General features: G+C 50.5%; 1 protein-coding gene across 4 annotated transcripts; it reads left to right on the top strand.

The window, feature by feature from the left end:
• Positions 1–2958: 2958 nt before the first annotated feature.
• On the top strand, positions 2959–8666 carry MYC (MYC proto-oncogene, bHLH transcription factor). Of its 4 annotated transcripts, none has more exons than XM_017500491.2 (3): positions 2959–4151; positions 5811–6579; positions 7630–8666. In XM_017500491.2, the coding sequence occupies exons 2-3, from the start codon at positions 5823–5825 to the stop codon at positions 8187–8189; spliced, it is 1317 nt and encodes a 438-aa protein (XP_017355980.1). In that variant the 5' UTR covers positions 2959–4151; positions 5811–5822; the 3' UTR covers positions 8190–8666. The 4 variants fall into 4 exon arrangements, with proteins under 4 accessions (XP_017355980.1, XP_017355986.1, XP_037584523.1 ...); XM_017500497.2 differs by having other exon boundaries at positions 5808–6579; XM_037728595.1 differs by lacking the exon at positions 2959–4151 and adding an exon at positions 4365–5245.
• The last annotated feature ends 3233 nt before the right edge of the window (positions 8667–11899 follow it).

The raw sequence follows: 11899 nt of genomic DNA, 5'->3' as shown, positions 1-11899 counted from the left end.
CTTGAACCAGGGAGTCAGAGGTTGCAGTGAGCCGAGATTGCGCCGCTGCACTCCAGCGTGGTGACAAAGTGAGACTCTGTCTCAAAAAAACGAAAGACTTTTAATAAAATGCGTGCCAGGCGCAATGGCTCACGCCTATAATTCCAACACTTTGGGAGGCTGAGGCTGGCGGATCACTAGGTCAAGAATTCAAGACCAGCCTGGCCAATATGGTGAAACTCCATCTTTACTAAAAACACAAAAATTAGCCAGGAGTGGTGGTAGGCGCCTGTAATCCCAGCTCCTCAGGAGGCTGAGGCAGAGAATTGCTTGAACCCAGGAGGCAGAGGTTGCAGTGAGCCGAGACTGTGCCATTGCACTCCAGCCTGGGCGACAGAGCAAGACTCCATCTCAAAAACAAATAACTATCAAGTGCTCCCATTCCTTCACACTTGTTTTCTGTGAGATCTTAAATACCCCTTCTTGCTATTAAAACAACTGCTTATTATTCACCAGCCCAATATTTTAAAAATAAAAATAAGAAGCCAAGACCTGGAGTGGTGACTCGCACTTGTAGTCCAGCACTTTCAGGGGCAGAGGCCGAAGGATCACTTTAACCCAGGAGTTCCAGACCAGCCTGAGCAACATGGCCAGACCGCCTCGCTACAAAAAGTTAAAAAATTAACCCGGAGTGGTGGTGCACTATAGTCTGAGCTACTGGGCTGGGGTATCAGGCTGAGGTGGAAAGGTGGCCTTTAGCTCGGGAGATCGAGGATGCAGTGAGCTATGATTATGCCACTGCACTCCAGCGTGAGTGACAGAAGGAGACCCTGTATCAAAAATAATAATAATATATAATTAATAATAATAATAGGACAAACCAAATACCCATCACCTTCTACTGTGTCCCCCCTTTCGCCAGTAATCCCAGTGTCTTGCTTTCAAATTTGGTGGTTAAAAAAGATGATGAAGGCTGGGCGCGGTGGCTTATGCCTGTAATTTCAGCACTTTGAGAGGCCGAAGCGAGCAAATCACGAGGTCAGGAGTTGGAGACCAGCCTGGCCAACATGGTGAAACCTCATCTCTACTAAAAATGCAAAAAATTAGCTGGATGTAGTGGTGGGTGCCTGTAATCCCAACTACTCGAGAGACTGAGGCAGAAGAATTGCTTGAACCCGGGGGGCGGAGGTTGCAGTGAGCCGAGAATGAACCACTGCACTCCAGCCTAGGCAACACAGTGAAACGCCGCTGAAAAAAAAAAAAAAAAAAAAAAAAAAATGAGTTTCTAAGATGTGGGGGGCTAAAGCTTGTTTGGGTTTGTTGAAAATTTTGTTTTCGTGCATGTACTTGTGAATTATTTCAGGTTTGCCATTACCGGTTCTCCATTAAGTAGTGATGGGTTAATTTTCACCATCTCTTATGTGGTTGAATAGTCAGCTCTGAACCACTTTTTCCTCCAGTAACTCCTCTTTCTTCGGCCCTTCTGCAGCCAACCTGAAAGAATAACAAGGAGGTGGCTGGAAACTTACTTTAAGGAACCGCCTGTCCTTCCCCCGCTGGAAACCTTGCACCTCGGACGCCCCTGCCCCCACCTGACCTCCGCCCTCGTTGACATCCAGGCGCGGTGATCTTTCCTGCCAGTAGAGGGCACACTTACTTTACTTTCGCAAACCCGAAAGCGGGTGCAGCCCGGAGAGGGAGCGGCGGGGGGTGGGGGAAAGACGCTTTGCAGCAAAATCCAGCCTAGCGATTGGTTGTTCCCCACGTTTGCGGCAAAGGCCTAGAGGCAGGAGTAATTTGCAATCCTTAAAGCTGAATTGTGCTGTGCGTCTGATTTGGGGGAAGTTACTATATTCACTTAACAATTGAACGCCGAGCTGCAAACTCAGTGGGTAATAACCCATCTTGAACAGCGTTCAGGCTATATACACTCACCCCTTCTCCCCGAATAGTTTTCTATTTTGGAGGCGGTGGAGTGAGAGAAAAGTTTACCAAGGATGAGAAGAATGTCTTTTGTTTTCTATAGCGTGGAATAGCACAAAATAAAAAAAATTCCGAGGGAATATGCGTTATGTGTTAAATATAGATCATTTCAGGGGGCGAACAAATCATGTGCCGGGTTGGGTAACTAGCTAAGTCGAAGTGTGAATGAAATGTGAATACATGTTTGCGGGTTACATATAATACACTTTCACTAGTATTCAGAAAAAAAAAAATTGGAGTCAGTGAACTAGGAAATTAATGCCTGAAAGGCAGCCAAATTTTAATTAGCTCAAGACCCCGCCTCCCTCAAAAAGGCACGGAAGTAATACTACTCTCCCCTTCTTTGATCAGAATCGATGCATTTTTTTGTGCATGACCTGGCTTATAATAATAAAAGAGGAAAGAGGACCTGGAAAAGAATTTAACGTCCGGTTTGTGCGGGGACGAAAGAGTTAACGGTTTTTTTTTCCACAAGGGTCTCTGCTGACTCCCCCGTCTCAGTCCACAAGCTCTCCACTTCCCCCTTTTAGGAAGTCCGGTACCGCGGTTCGGGTCCCCCCTGCGCCCCCGCCCCATATTCTCCCGTCTAGCGCCTTTGATTTCTCCCAAACCCGGGAGCTCGAGACTGGTGCAAACTGGCGCCACAGGGCGCAAAGAGGATTTGTCTCTTCTAAAACCTGGCTGCGAAATTGGGAACTCCGTGTGAGGGGCGCGGGGGTGGGATGGTGGGGTACTGACTGGCAGAGAGCAGGAAACCTCCCTCCCGCCCTAGTCCAGCTCGGAAACAGGCAGAAACATCTCAGGGCTTAGCGCGTCCAGGGGGAACAGACGCCTCCCGCACGGGGCCCCACGGAGGCCTGCGCGGGCGGGGCGGGAGGGGCGGTCTCTGCTGCTTTGGCAGCAAATTGGGGGACTCAGTCTGGGTGGAAGGTATCCAATCCAGATAGCTGTGCATACATAATGCATAATGCATGACACCCCCCAACAAATGCAATGGGAGTTTATTCATAACGCGCTCTCCAAGTATACGTGGCAATGCGTTGCTGAGTTATTTTAATCATTCTCGGCATCATGTTCCTCCTTCTGCCTCTATCATTTCTCCCTATCTACACTAACACCCCACGCTCTGAACGCGCGCCCATTAATGCCCTTGTTTCCTCCACTCTCCCTGGGACTCCTGATCCAAGCGCGGCCCTTGCCCCAGCCTTAGGGAGGCACCCTGCCGCCTGGTACGCGCGTGGCGTGGCGGTGGGCGCGCAGTGTATTCGCGGTGTGGAGGGCAGCTGTTCCGCCTGCGATTATTTAAACTCACAGGACAAGGATGCGGTCTGTCAAACGGTGCTGCTACGGAGGAGCAGCAGAGAAAGAGGGGTTGAGCCGGAGCAAAAGAAAATGGTAGGCGAGCGCAGTTAATTCATGCGACTCTTACTCTGTTTACATCCGAGAACTAGAGTGCTAGGCTGCCGGGCTGAATCTCCTCCCCACCCCCCTCCCCACCACCCTCCCCAGAAGAGCCCCTCCCGGGTTCCCAAAGCAGAGGGCGTGGGGGAAAAGAAAAAAGATACTCTCTCGCGAATCCCCGCCCACCAACCAGCCCTTTATAGTGCGAGGGTCTGCGCTGCTGAGGACCCCCGAGCTGCGCTACTCGCTGCCGCCGCCACTGCCGGGCCCCGGCAGTCCCGGGCTCCCCTCCTGCTTCGAGAAGGGCAGGGCTTCTCAGAGGCTTGGCGGGAAAAAGAACGGAGGGAGGGAACGCGCTGAGTATAAAAGCCGGTTTTCGGGGCTTTATCTAACTCGCTGTAGTAATTTCAGCGAGAGGCAGAGGGAGCGAGCGGGCGGGCGGTCTTGGGTGGAAGAGCCGGGCGAGCCGAGCTGCGCTCAGGGCGTCCTGGGAAGGGAGATCCGAAGCGAAAAGGGGGCTTCGCCTCCAGTCCAGCCCTCCCGCTGACCCCCCCCCCCAGCCAGCGGTCCGCAACCCTCGCCGCATCCACGAAACTTTGCCCTTAGCAGCGGGCGGGCACTTTGCACTGGAACTTACAACACCCGAGCAAGGACGCGACTCTCCCGACGCGGGGAGGCTATTCTGCCCATTTGGGGACACCTCCCCGCCGCTGCCGGGACCCGCTCCTCTGAAAGGTCTCCTTGCCGCAGTTTGGACGCTGGATTTTTTTCGGGCAGTGGAAAACGAGGTAGGCACCGGAGTCCATTTGTCTTCTATTTTTTTTTTATTATTATTGCTTTAATGCTGAGATGAGTCGAATGCCGAAAAAGGTTGTCTTTTCTCCCATTCCTGCGCTATTTCCACTTTTCTCAGAGTAGTTGTGGTAGGTTGGGGTGGGGTGGGGTGTGATCCAGAACTGGATCATCAGGGTAAAGTGAGTTGTCAAGATGGGAGAGGAGACGGCAGGGGGAAAACGGGAATGTGTTCTTAAGACTAGCCTTTCGAGATTTCTGCCTTAGGAATATATTAACACTGACTCCCGGCCGGTCGGACACTCCTGCTTTATTGTGTTAATTGCTATTTGGGCTTTGGGGGACTGGGGGGTTGCTTTGGGGTGGGCAGTAAACCCCTTGCATCCTGAGCTCCTTGGAGTAGGGACCACATATCGCCTGTGAGAGCCGGAGAGCTACGCGGCCGCTGACTTTTCCCCGTCTCCGGGAGGGCATTTAAATTTCGACTCACCGCATTTCTGACAGCCGGAGACAGACACTGTGGCGCGTCCCGCCCGCCCGCCCGTCCCCGCGGCGATTCCAACTCGCCTTGATCCTTTTAAGAAGTTGGCATTTTGGCTTTTTAAAAAGCAATCATACAATTTAATCCAGTCACCTCTGGAGACTCCCTGGGTCTCCAGAGGTGTTAAGACGTGGTGTTGGGGAGGCGCAGGCAGGGGGAAAGGGAGGCGGGGATGTGTCCGATTCTCCTGGAATCCCTGACTTGGAAAAAAAAAAACAGGGTGAATCTCCGCACCCAGCCCTGACTCCCCTGCCGCGGCCGCCCTCGGGTGTCCTCGCTCCCCTGAGATGCGGAGGGACGGCGAGGAGCAAGGGTCGGGGCTGTTCCAGAACAGCTGCTACCCTTGGCGGGTGGCTCAGGGCGAGGTATCGCAGCGGGGTCTCTGGCGCAGTTGCGTCGCCGTATTGAGTGCGCAGGGAGGTGCCCCTGTTATTTGACAGCCCCCTTGTATTTATGGAGGGGTGTTAAAGCCCGCGGCTGAGCTCACTCCTCCAGCCGGCGAGAGAACAGAAGAAAAGCCGGCAAACGAAGAAGGGGGACGCATTGGGGGTAGGGACGGGGGCGGTGGAGAGGGAAGGTTGGGAGGGGCTGCGGCGCCGGAGGGGTAGGAGCGCAGCGAGGGCGCGAGTGGGAACAGCCGCGGCAGAGGGGCCCGGGCGCGGGAGCGGGGTGCGCGCCGCCGCTAGCGCCCAGGCGCCTCTCGTCTTCTCCTTCAGGTGGCGCAAAACTTTGCGCCTTGGGTTTTGGCAAATCCTCACCGCAGCCTCCCGCGGCCTCTTAAGGGGAGACCAAGGCGGATTTCGATTTCTCGGCCGCTGCGGGGCCGCCTCCTGGGCTTCGCGCTCCGGGCTCCTGGGGGCTGGGACTTGGTGGGCACCGAGCTGCTGGTTCACAAAGTGCATGTCTGAGATAGTAGGGAGCTGCCCAAAGAGGGTGAAAGCGTGCCCTCCCCCCCTTTTTTACCCCACCGAGACCACCCAGTCGCTTTAGGGGATATAGCACGGGAAGGGGAGTGGTCCGGAGCTGTGGTGCGCCCTGCCTGCTGCGCCAGGTTTCTGCACCAAGACCCCTTTCACTCAAGACTGCCTCCCGCTTTGTGTGCCCCCTCCAGCAGGCTCCAGCAACGATGCCCCTCAACGTCAGCTTCAGCAACAGGAACTATGACCTCGACTACGACTCGGTGCAGCCGTATTTCTACTGCGACGAGGAAGAGAACTTCTATCAGCAGCAGCAGCAGAGCGAGCTGCAGCCGCCAGCGCCCAGCGAGGATATCTGGAAGAAATTCGAGCTGCTGCCCACCCCGCCTCTGTCCCCGAGCCGCCGCTCCGGGCTCTGCTCGACCTCCTGCGTTTCGGTCACGCCCTTCTCTCCTCGGGGAGACAACGACGGCGGTGGCGGTAGCTTCTCCACGGCCGACCAGCTGGAGATGGTGACGGAGCTGCTGGGAGGAGACATGGTGAACCAGAGCTTCATCTGCGACCCGGACGACGAGACCTTCATCAAAAACATCATCATCCAGGACTGTATGTGGAGCGGCTTCTCGGCCGCCGCCAAGCTCGTCTCAGAGAAGCTGGCCTCCTACCAGGCTGCGCGCAAAGACAGCGGCAGCCCGAACCCCGCCCGCGGGCACAGCGTCTGCTCCACCTCCAGCTTGTACCTGCAGGATCTGAGCGCCGCCGCCTCGGAGTGCATCGACCCCTCGGTGGTCTTCCCGTACCCGCTCAATGACAGCAGCTCGCCCAAGCCCTGCGCCTCGCCAGACTCCAGCGCCTTCTCCCAGTCCTCGGACTCTCTGCTCTCCTCGACAGAGTCCTCTCCGCGGGCCAGCCCCGAGCCCCTAGTGCTCCATGAGGAGACACCGCCCACCACCAGCAGCGACTCTGGTAAGAGGACCCCGTCCAGGCCTGTCCAAAGCGGGGCGGCTGGATATCTCTCCCATTTTCACTGGCATTTTATTCAACGGGCCACTTCAGTCGACCCTGCCTTTCTCTTAGTAGGAAGGAGAGAGAGCAGATCTGGACAGATTTGGGAACTCAGCACCTCTGAAACCCTGGGCTTTAGCGTTTCCTCCCATCCCTTCCCCTTAGACCGCCCTTGTTGCCAGCCCCCTTCCCCTTCTCTCCCACCTCTCAGGAATTTCATTTAGGTTTTTAAACCTGGCTTATTTCACAACTCAATCCACTTCTTACCTCCCATAAGCATTTTAATTGCCCCGGGGTGGGTGGATGGGGGGGAATGGGGATAAGAGAGGATTCATCTCTGAGAGATGAATGAATTGCTTCTCTCTTAAATTCCGAGAAGTGGTTGGGATTTAATGAACTATCTGCAAAAATGGGGGCTGTGGTTAGAGGCCAAGCAGGGCCTCCCTGATGCAGGAGCCAGTCAGCTGCCTCGAGAGTGAGGCTGAGGAGCTGGGATCTTCTCAGCCTATTTTGAACACTGAAAAGCAAATCCTTGAGTTGTAAGGACTTTTTTTTTTTCTTATCCCATCCTCTTGGACTTTTGGCAAAACTACAATTGTTTTTTTTCACTTCCAGTAAAATAGGGAGTTGCTAAAGTCATACCGAGCAATTTGCAGCTCTCATTTGCAACACCTGAAGGGTTCTTGGTAAAGTCCCTTAAAAATAGGAGGTGCTTGGGAATGAGCTTTGCTTTGGGTGTGTCCAAAGCCTCATTAAGTCTTAGGTAAGAACTGGCATCAATGTGGTATCCTGGGAAATGGTAGTTTTCTTGTCTGTGCCATCACCCAGCTGTCCTCCCTTCGTGGTGAGAGGAGGTGGGGTGGCTGGCTAGATTGGTTCTTCGGGGAGATCATTTTGTCCAAAGACCTTTGTAACATATTAATGCGTTATATTTCTACAGCATTACATCTGGTAATTGATCATTTTAATGAAACATCGCTAACCGAGTGATTTCTATTTCCTTTCTTAAAGAGGAGGAACAAGAGGATGAAGAAATCGACGTCGTTTCTGTGGAAAAGAGGCAGCCCCCGGGCAAAAGGTCAGAGTCAGGATCACCCTCTTCTGGAGGCCACAGCAAACCTCCTCACAGCCCACTGGTCCTCAAGAGGTGCCACGTCTCCACACATCAGCACAATTACGCAGCCCCTCCCTCCACGCGGAAGGACTACCCAGCTGCCAAGAGGGTCAAGTTGGACAGTGTCAGAGTCCTGAGGCAGATCAGCAACAACCGAAAATGCACAAGCCCCAGGTCCTCGGACACCGAGGAGAATGATAAGAGGCGAACGCACAACGTCCTGGAGCGCCAGAGGAGGAACGAGCTCAAACGGAGCTTCTTTGCCCTGCGTGACCAGATCCCAGAGCTGGAAAACAATGAAAAGGCCCCCAAGGTAGTTATTCTTAAGAAAGCCACAGCATACATCCTGTCCGTCCAAGCCGAGGAGCAAAAGCTCATTTCTGAAAAGGACTTGTTGCGGAAGCGACGAGAACAGTTGAAACACAAACTTGAACAGCTGCGGAACTCTTGTGCATAAGGAAAAGTAAGGAAAAAGATTCCATCACATAGAACCGTCAACATCCATTACCTATGAACTTGTTTGCAACGCATGATCAAATGCAACCTCACAACCTTGGCTGAGTCTTGACTGAAAGATTTAGCCATAATGTAAACTGCCTCAAATTGGACTTTGGGCATAAAAGAACTTTTTTATGCTTACCATCTTTTTTTTTTCTTTAACAGATTTGTATTTAAGAATTGTTTTTAAAAAAATTTTAAGATCTACACAGCTTTTCTCTGTAAATATTGCCATTAAATGTAAATAACTTTAATAAAACGTTTATAGCAGTTACACAGAACTTCAATCCTAGTGTATAGTACCTAGCATTATAGGTACTGTAATCCTGAATTTTTTTTTATTTAAGTACATTTTGCTTTTTAAAGTTGATTTTTTTTCTATTGTTTTTAGAAAAAATAAAATAACTGGCAAATATATCATTGAGCCAAATCTTAAGCTGTGAATGTTTTGTTTTTCTTCCCTCCTCCCCACGCCACCACCAGCCCTGTTTTCATCAATTGCCCCTTATAAGAAAGTAGTTTTGAGAAAGGCAAGAGTTTTCCTCTGTTGAAATGGGTCTGGGGACCTTAAGGTCTTCAAGTTCTCGGGTTATAAGATGCTTCCTGGAGATTATGGATAAGAGCCAGGGTTGACAGTTAAAAGAAGAAATGACAGAAGGCCGGTGAGAAGGTTAGAGGTACGCAGAGGAGATACAAGAGGTCAAAGGTAACAGTTGAGCACACAAGGATAAGGACTAGGGGTTGGGAGGAGGGTGAAGAAGAAACCCCTGTTACTTTAGTTAACCAGCGCCAGCCCCCAGCTCAACCCAAACCCCGGAATTCTGCCCAGTGAGACAGTTGATGGGGAGAACCAACCTCTGCTGCCTTCACAACAGGCGCCAGTCCCATCCATGGGTTATCTCGTAAGCCCCGGAGGAGCTCTGGGAGGAATGCAACTATTAACCCTATTTTACAAACAAGGACATAGAAGAGCTCTCAAAGGGGTTATGTTACGTCACAGCCATGCAGATCATAAAAAGCAGCATCCAGGTCCCATTCTGCTCAAAACACTTAACCCTTCACTATCATGCCTTGGTTCATCTGGGTCATTCGTGCTGAGATGGAGAAGATTTGGGGCCTGATTGATGGCCAGACTCAAGTCATAACAATGCTAAGCTCTATTTGTGTGCCAAGCACTCCCAAGCATTTTATTCCTAACTCTGCATCAACACCATGAAGGAGGTACTGTTGATTTCCCCATATTAGAAATAGAGAGGGAAGCTGAGGCACAGAAAGACTCATCCACATGCCCAAGATTCACTGACAGGAAAGAGTAGAAGTGAGACTTGAACTCAGGCTGTTTACTCCTAGCCTGTCCAAGCCAGCTCTCAAACGATGGTAGGAATCGCTGGCTGCTTTGAGGACAGAGTCACAGTCCAGTGGGTTATGTATGTTAAGTCTCAACATCAACCTGATCAGGCATCAGTTCCCCCCTTTTTTTGTTGTTTTTTATTTTGTTGTTCATTGCTGAATTTTTCCTTTCACATTGAGAAGGTCACTACCTGGACTCCTACCTTACCCATTTGCTGAATCAGATTCTCATGATGGCTCCTAGGAAGAAGCCAGTTCAGACCATAAAACACATGTATTCTTTGTCATGGGAGCCATCATTTTAGAAACTACAGACTCTCCTTGCTTCCATCTTCTTTCACATACTCATGACACATGCTCATCCTGAGTCCTTGAAAAGGTGTTTTTGAACATGCATATTAACTATAAGCCTCTGAAAACCTATGGCCCAAGCCAGAAATGATGCTGATTATATAGGTAAATGAACATTACTATTGCTGTTCTAATGACCTCATTGTCTCTGTCTCAGAGTAGGTCTTCAGCTCCCTGCTCTTAGGGATTTCAATCTACCACCACCCATAAATCAATAAATAATTACTGTCTTGGGCTCTGACTCCTAGAATACTCTATTCAAGACCTTAATGTCTTTTTCTTGATCTTTCTTTTGAGTCCTAAGTACCGCCCTTACAGCTTCAAATTGGCAAGCCTATAGGCGAAATTCAAAGGGAGATGCAATCCACAGAAGTTGAGTAGTTCAAAGTGTTACAAAAGCGAGGCGCTCTTAAACAGGTCGGTCTTTGCCCCTTTGTGGCCCAGGGCTGGAATGCAGCTCTGGGGTGACTCACTTGGGAACTGGGAAGGTGTTAGTCTGAATCACTAAGCCCAGGCAAGCCCTCAGAATAGGAGAGAGTGTTCCCAGCAAGGAAAACAACTCTCCGTTCCAAATGCTCAGGAAAGAACTTTAGGGATGTGGAGCTTGGCTATGGGAATAGAACGGAACCATTCCAAGTACCTATTAGGCCACCTCTTACCTTTACTGAGCCCGAGAATGGCTCTGAAAACAGGACAGATGCCAACTTCCTTTCCAAGAGTCAGGCTGAGCTTGACCACAATACAAATTGGCCCTCAGAGCCAATCCAGGGAGTCCCAGGGGTCTCTGCCATTGTGCAATCTGTTTTGTAGATAATAATCAAGAATCGGAGGTGAAGAGGAGGAGTCTGCAATTTGGTCAGAAATATATAAGAAGGAATACGCTAATTCTGATGATGCCCTTTACCCATGACACTATCCAGGAATTAATGACTCTCCCCGGGGATTCCTGGAATGATTTTGTTTAGGGATGGAATGCATAAAGAGGAAGGAAGTGTTATTTTATGCTGCCATTTGGAAGCAACAAAGGAGATCAACAGAATAAAAACAATCCATCAAATTTGAAAATGAACAAAGTTTTCACACTCCCAGCCTAATACTGAGCTCACAGCTTGGATGCATAAGTAAAGAGTTCTCTGCTGGTCTCGAAGACAAATTCTCACACAAAGCTTGGGAAAGAAAACAAAAATTGTTGCATTAGGGGGTTTTCTGTGGTTTGTATGCAATAACTATAATTGGCTCAGTCAATAATTATGTTTTAGTATACATGCTAGGGGCCCCTGTACCAATTTTTCCCGACAATAAATAATCCTTAGTCTAGAAAATGCTGAAGGATGTTCTCCACCCTTGTCTTTAAATGTACTGCTAGTTGACTTTACAAAAGGCTCCTCCTCTGAGGTGATAGAACATTTTAGGCCTATATTAAAGGAGAAGAAGAGTGGCCAGGCAAGATGGCTCACGCCTGTAATCCCAGCACTTTGGGGAGGTCAAGAGATCAAGACCATCCTGGCTAACATGGTAAAACCCGGTCTCTACTAAAAATACAAAAAAATTAGCCAGGCGTGGTGGCACACACCTGTAGTCCCAGCTACTCAGGAGGCTGAGACAGGAGGATCGCTTGAACCCAGGAAGCACAGAGGCTGCAGTGAGCCGAGATTGCACCACTGCACTCCAGCCTGGGAAACAGAGCGAGGTTCCGTCTCAAAAATAAACAAGTAAATAATAATAATAACAATAATAAAGGAGAAGAAGAGTAAAAACAAAGCCAGCAGGATGAGAACAGGGACTCATTTTAAGAAATAAAAAACTAGGCGGGGCGCGGTGGCTCACGCCTATAATCCCAGCACTTTGGGAGGCCGAGGCGGGTGGATCACGAGGTCAAGAGATCGAGACCATCCTGGTCAACATGGTGAAACCCCGTCTCTACTAAAAATACAAAACATTAGCTGGGCATGGTGGCGCGTGCCTGTA

Source organism: Cebus imitator, unplaced genomic scaffold, assembly GCF_001604975.1.
Source record: "Cebus imitator isolate Cc_AM_T3 unplaced genomic scaffold, Cebus_imitator-1.0 Scaffold13, whole genome shotgun sequence".
Lineage (NCBI taxonomy): Eukaryota > Metazoa > Chordata > Mammalia > Primates > Cebidae > Cebus > Cebus imitator.
Note: the sequence above shows the minus strand (reverse complement) of the source record. Positions and strands in the feature narration are given on the sequence as shown.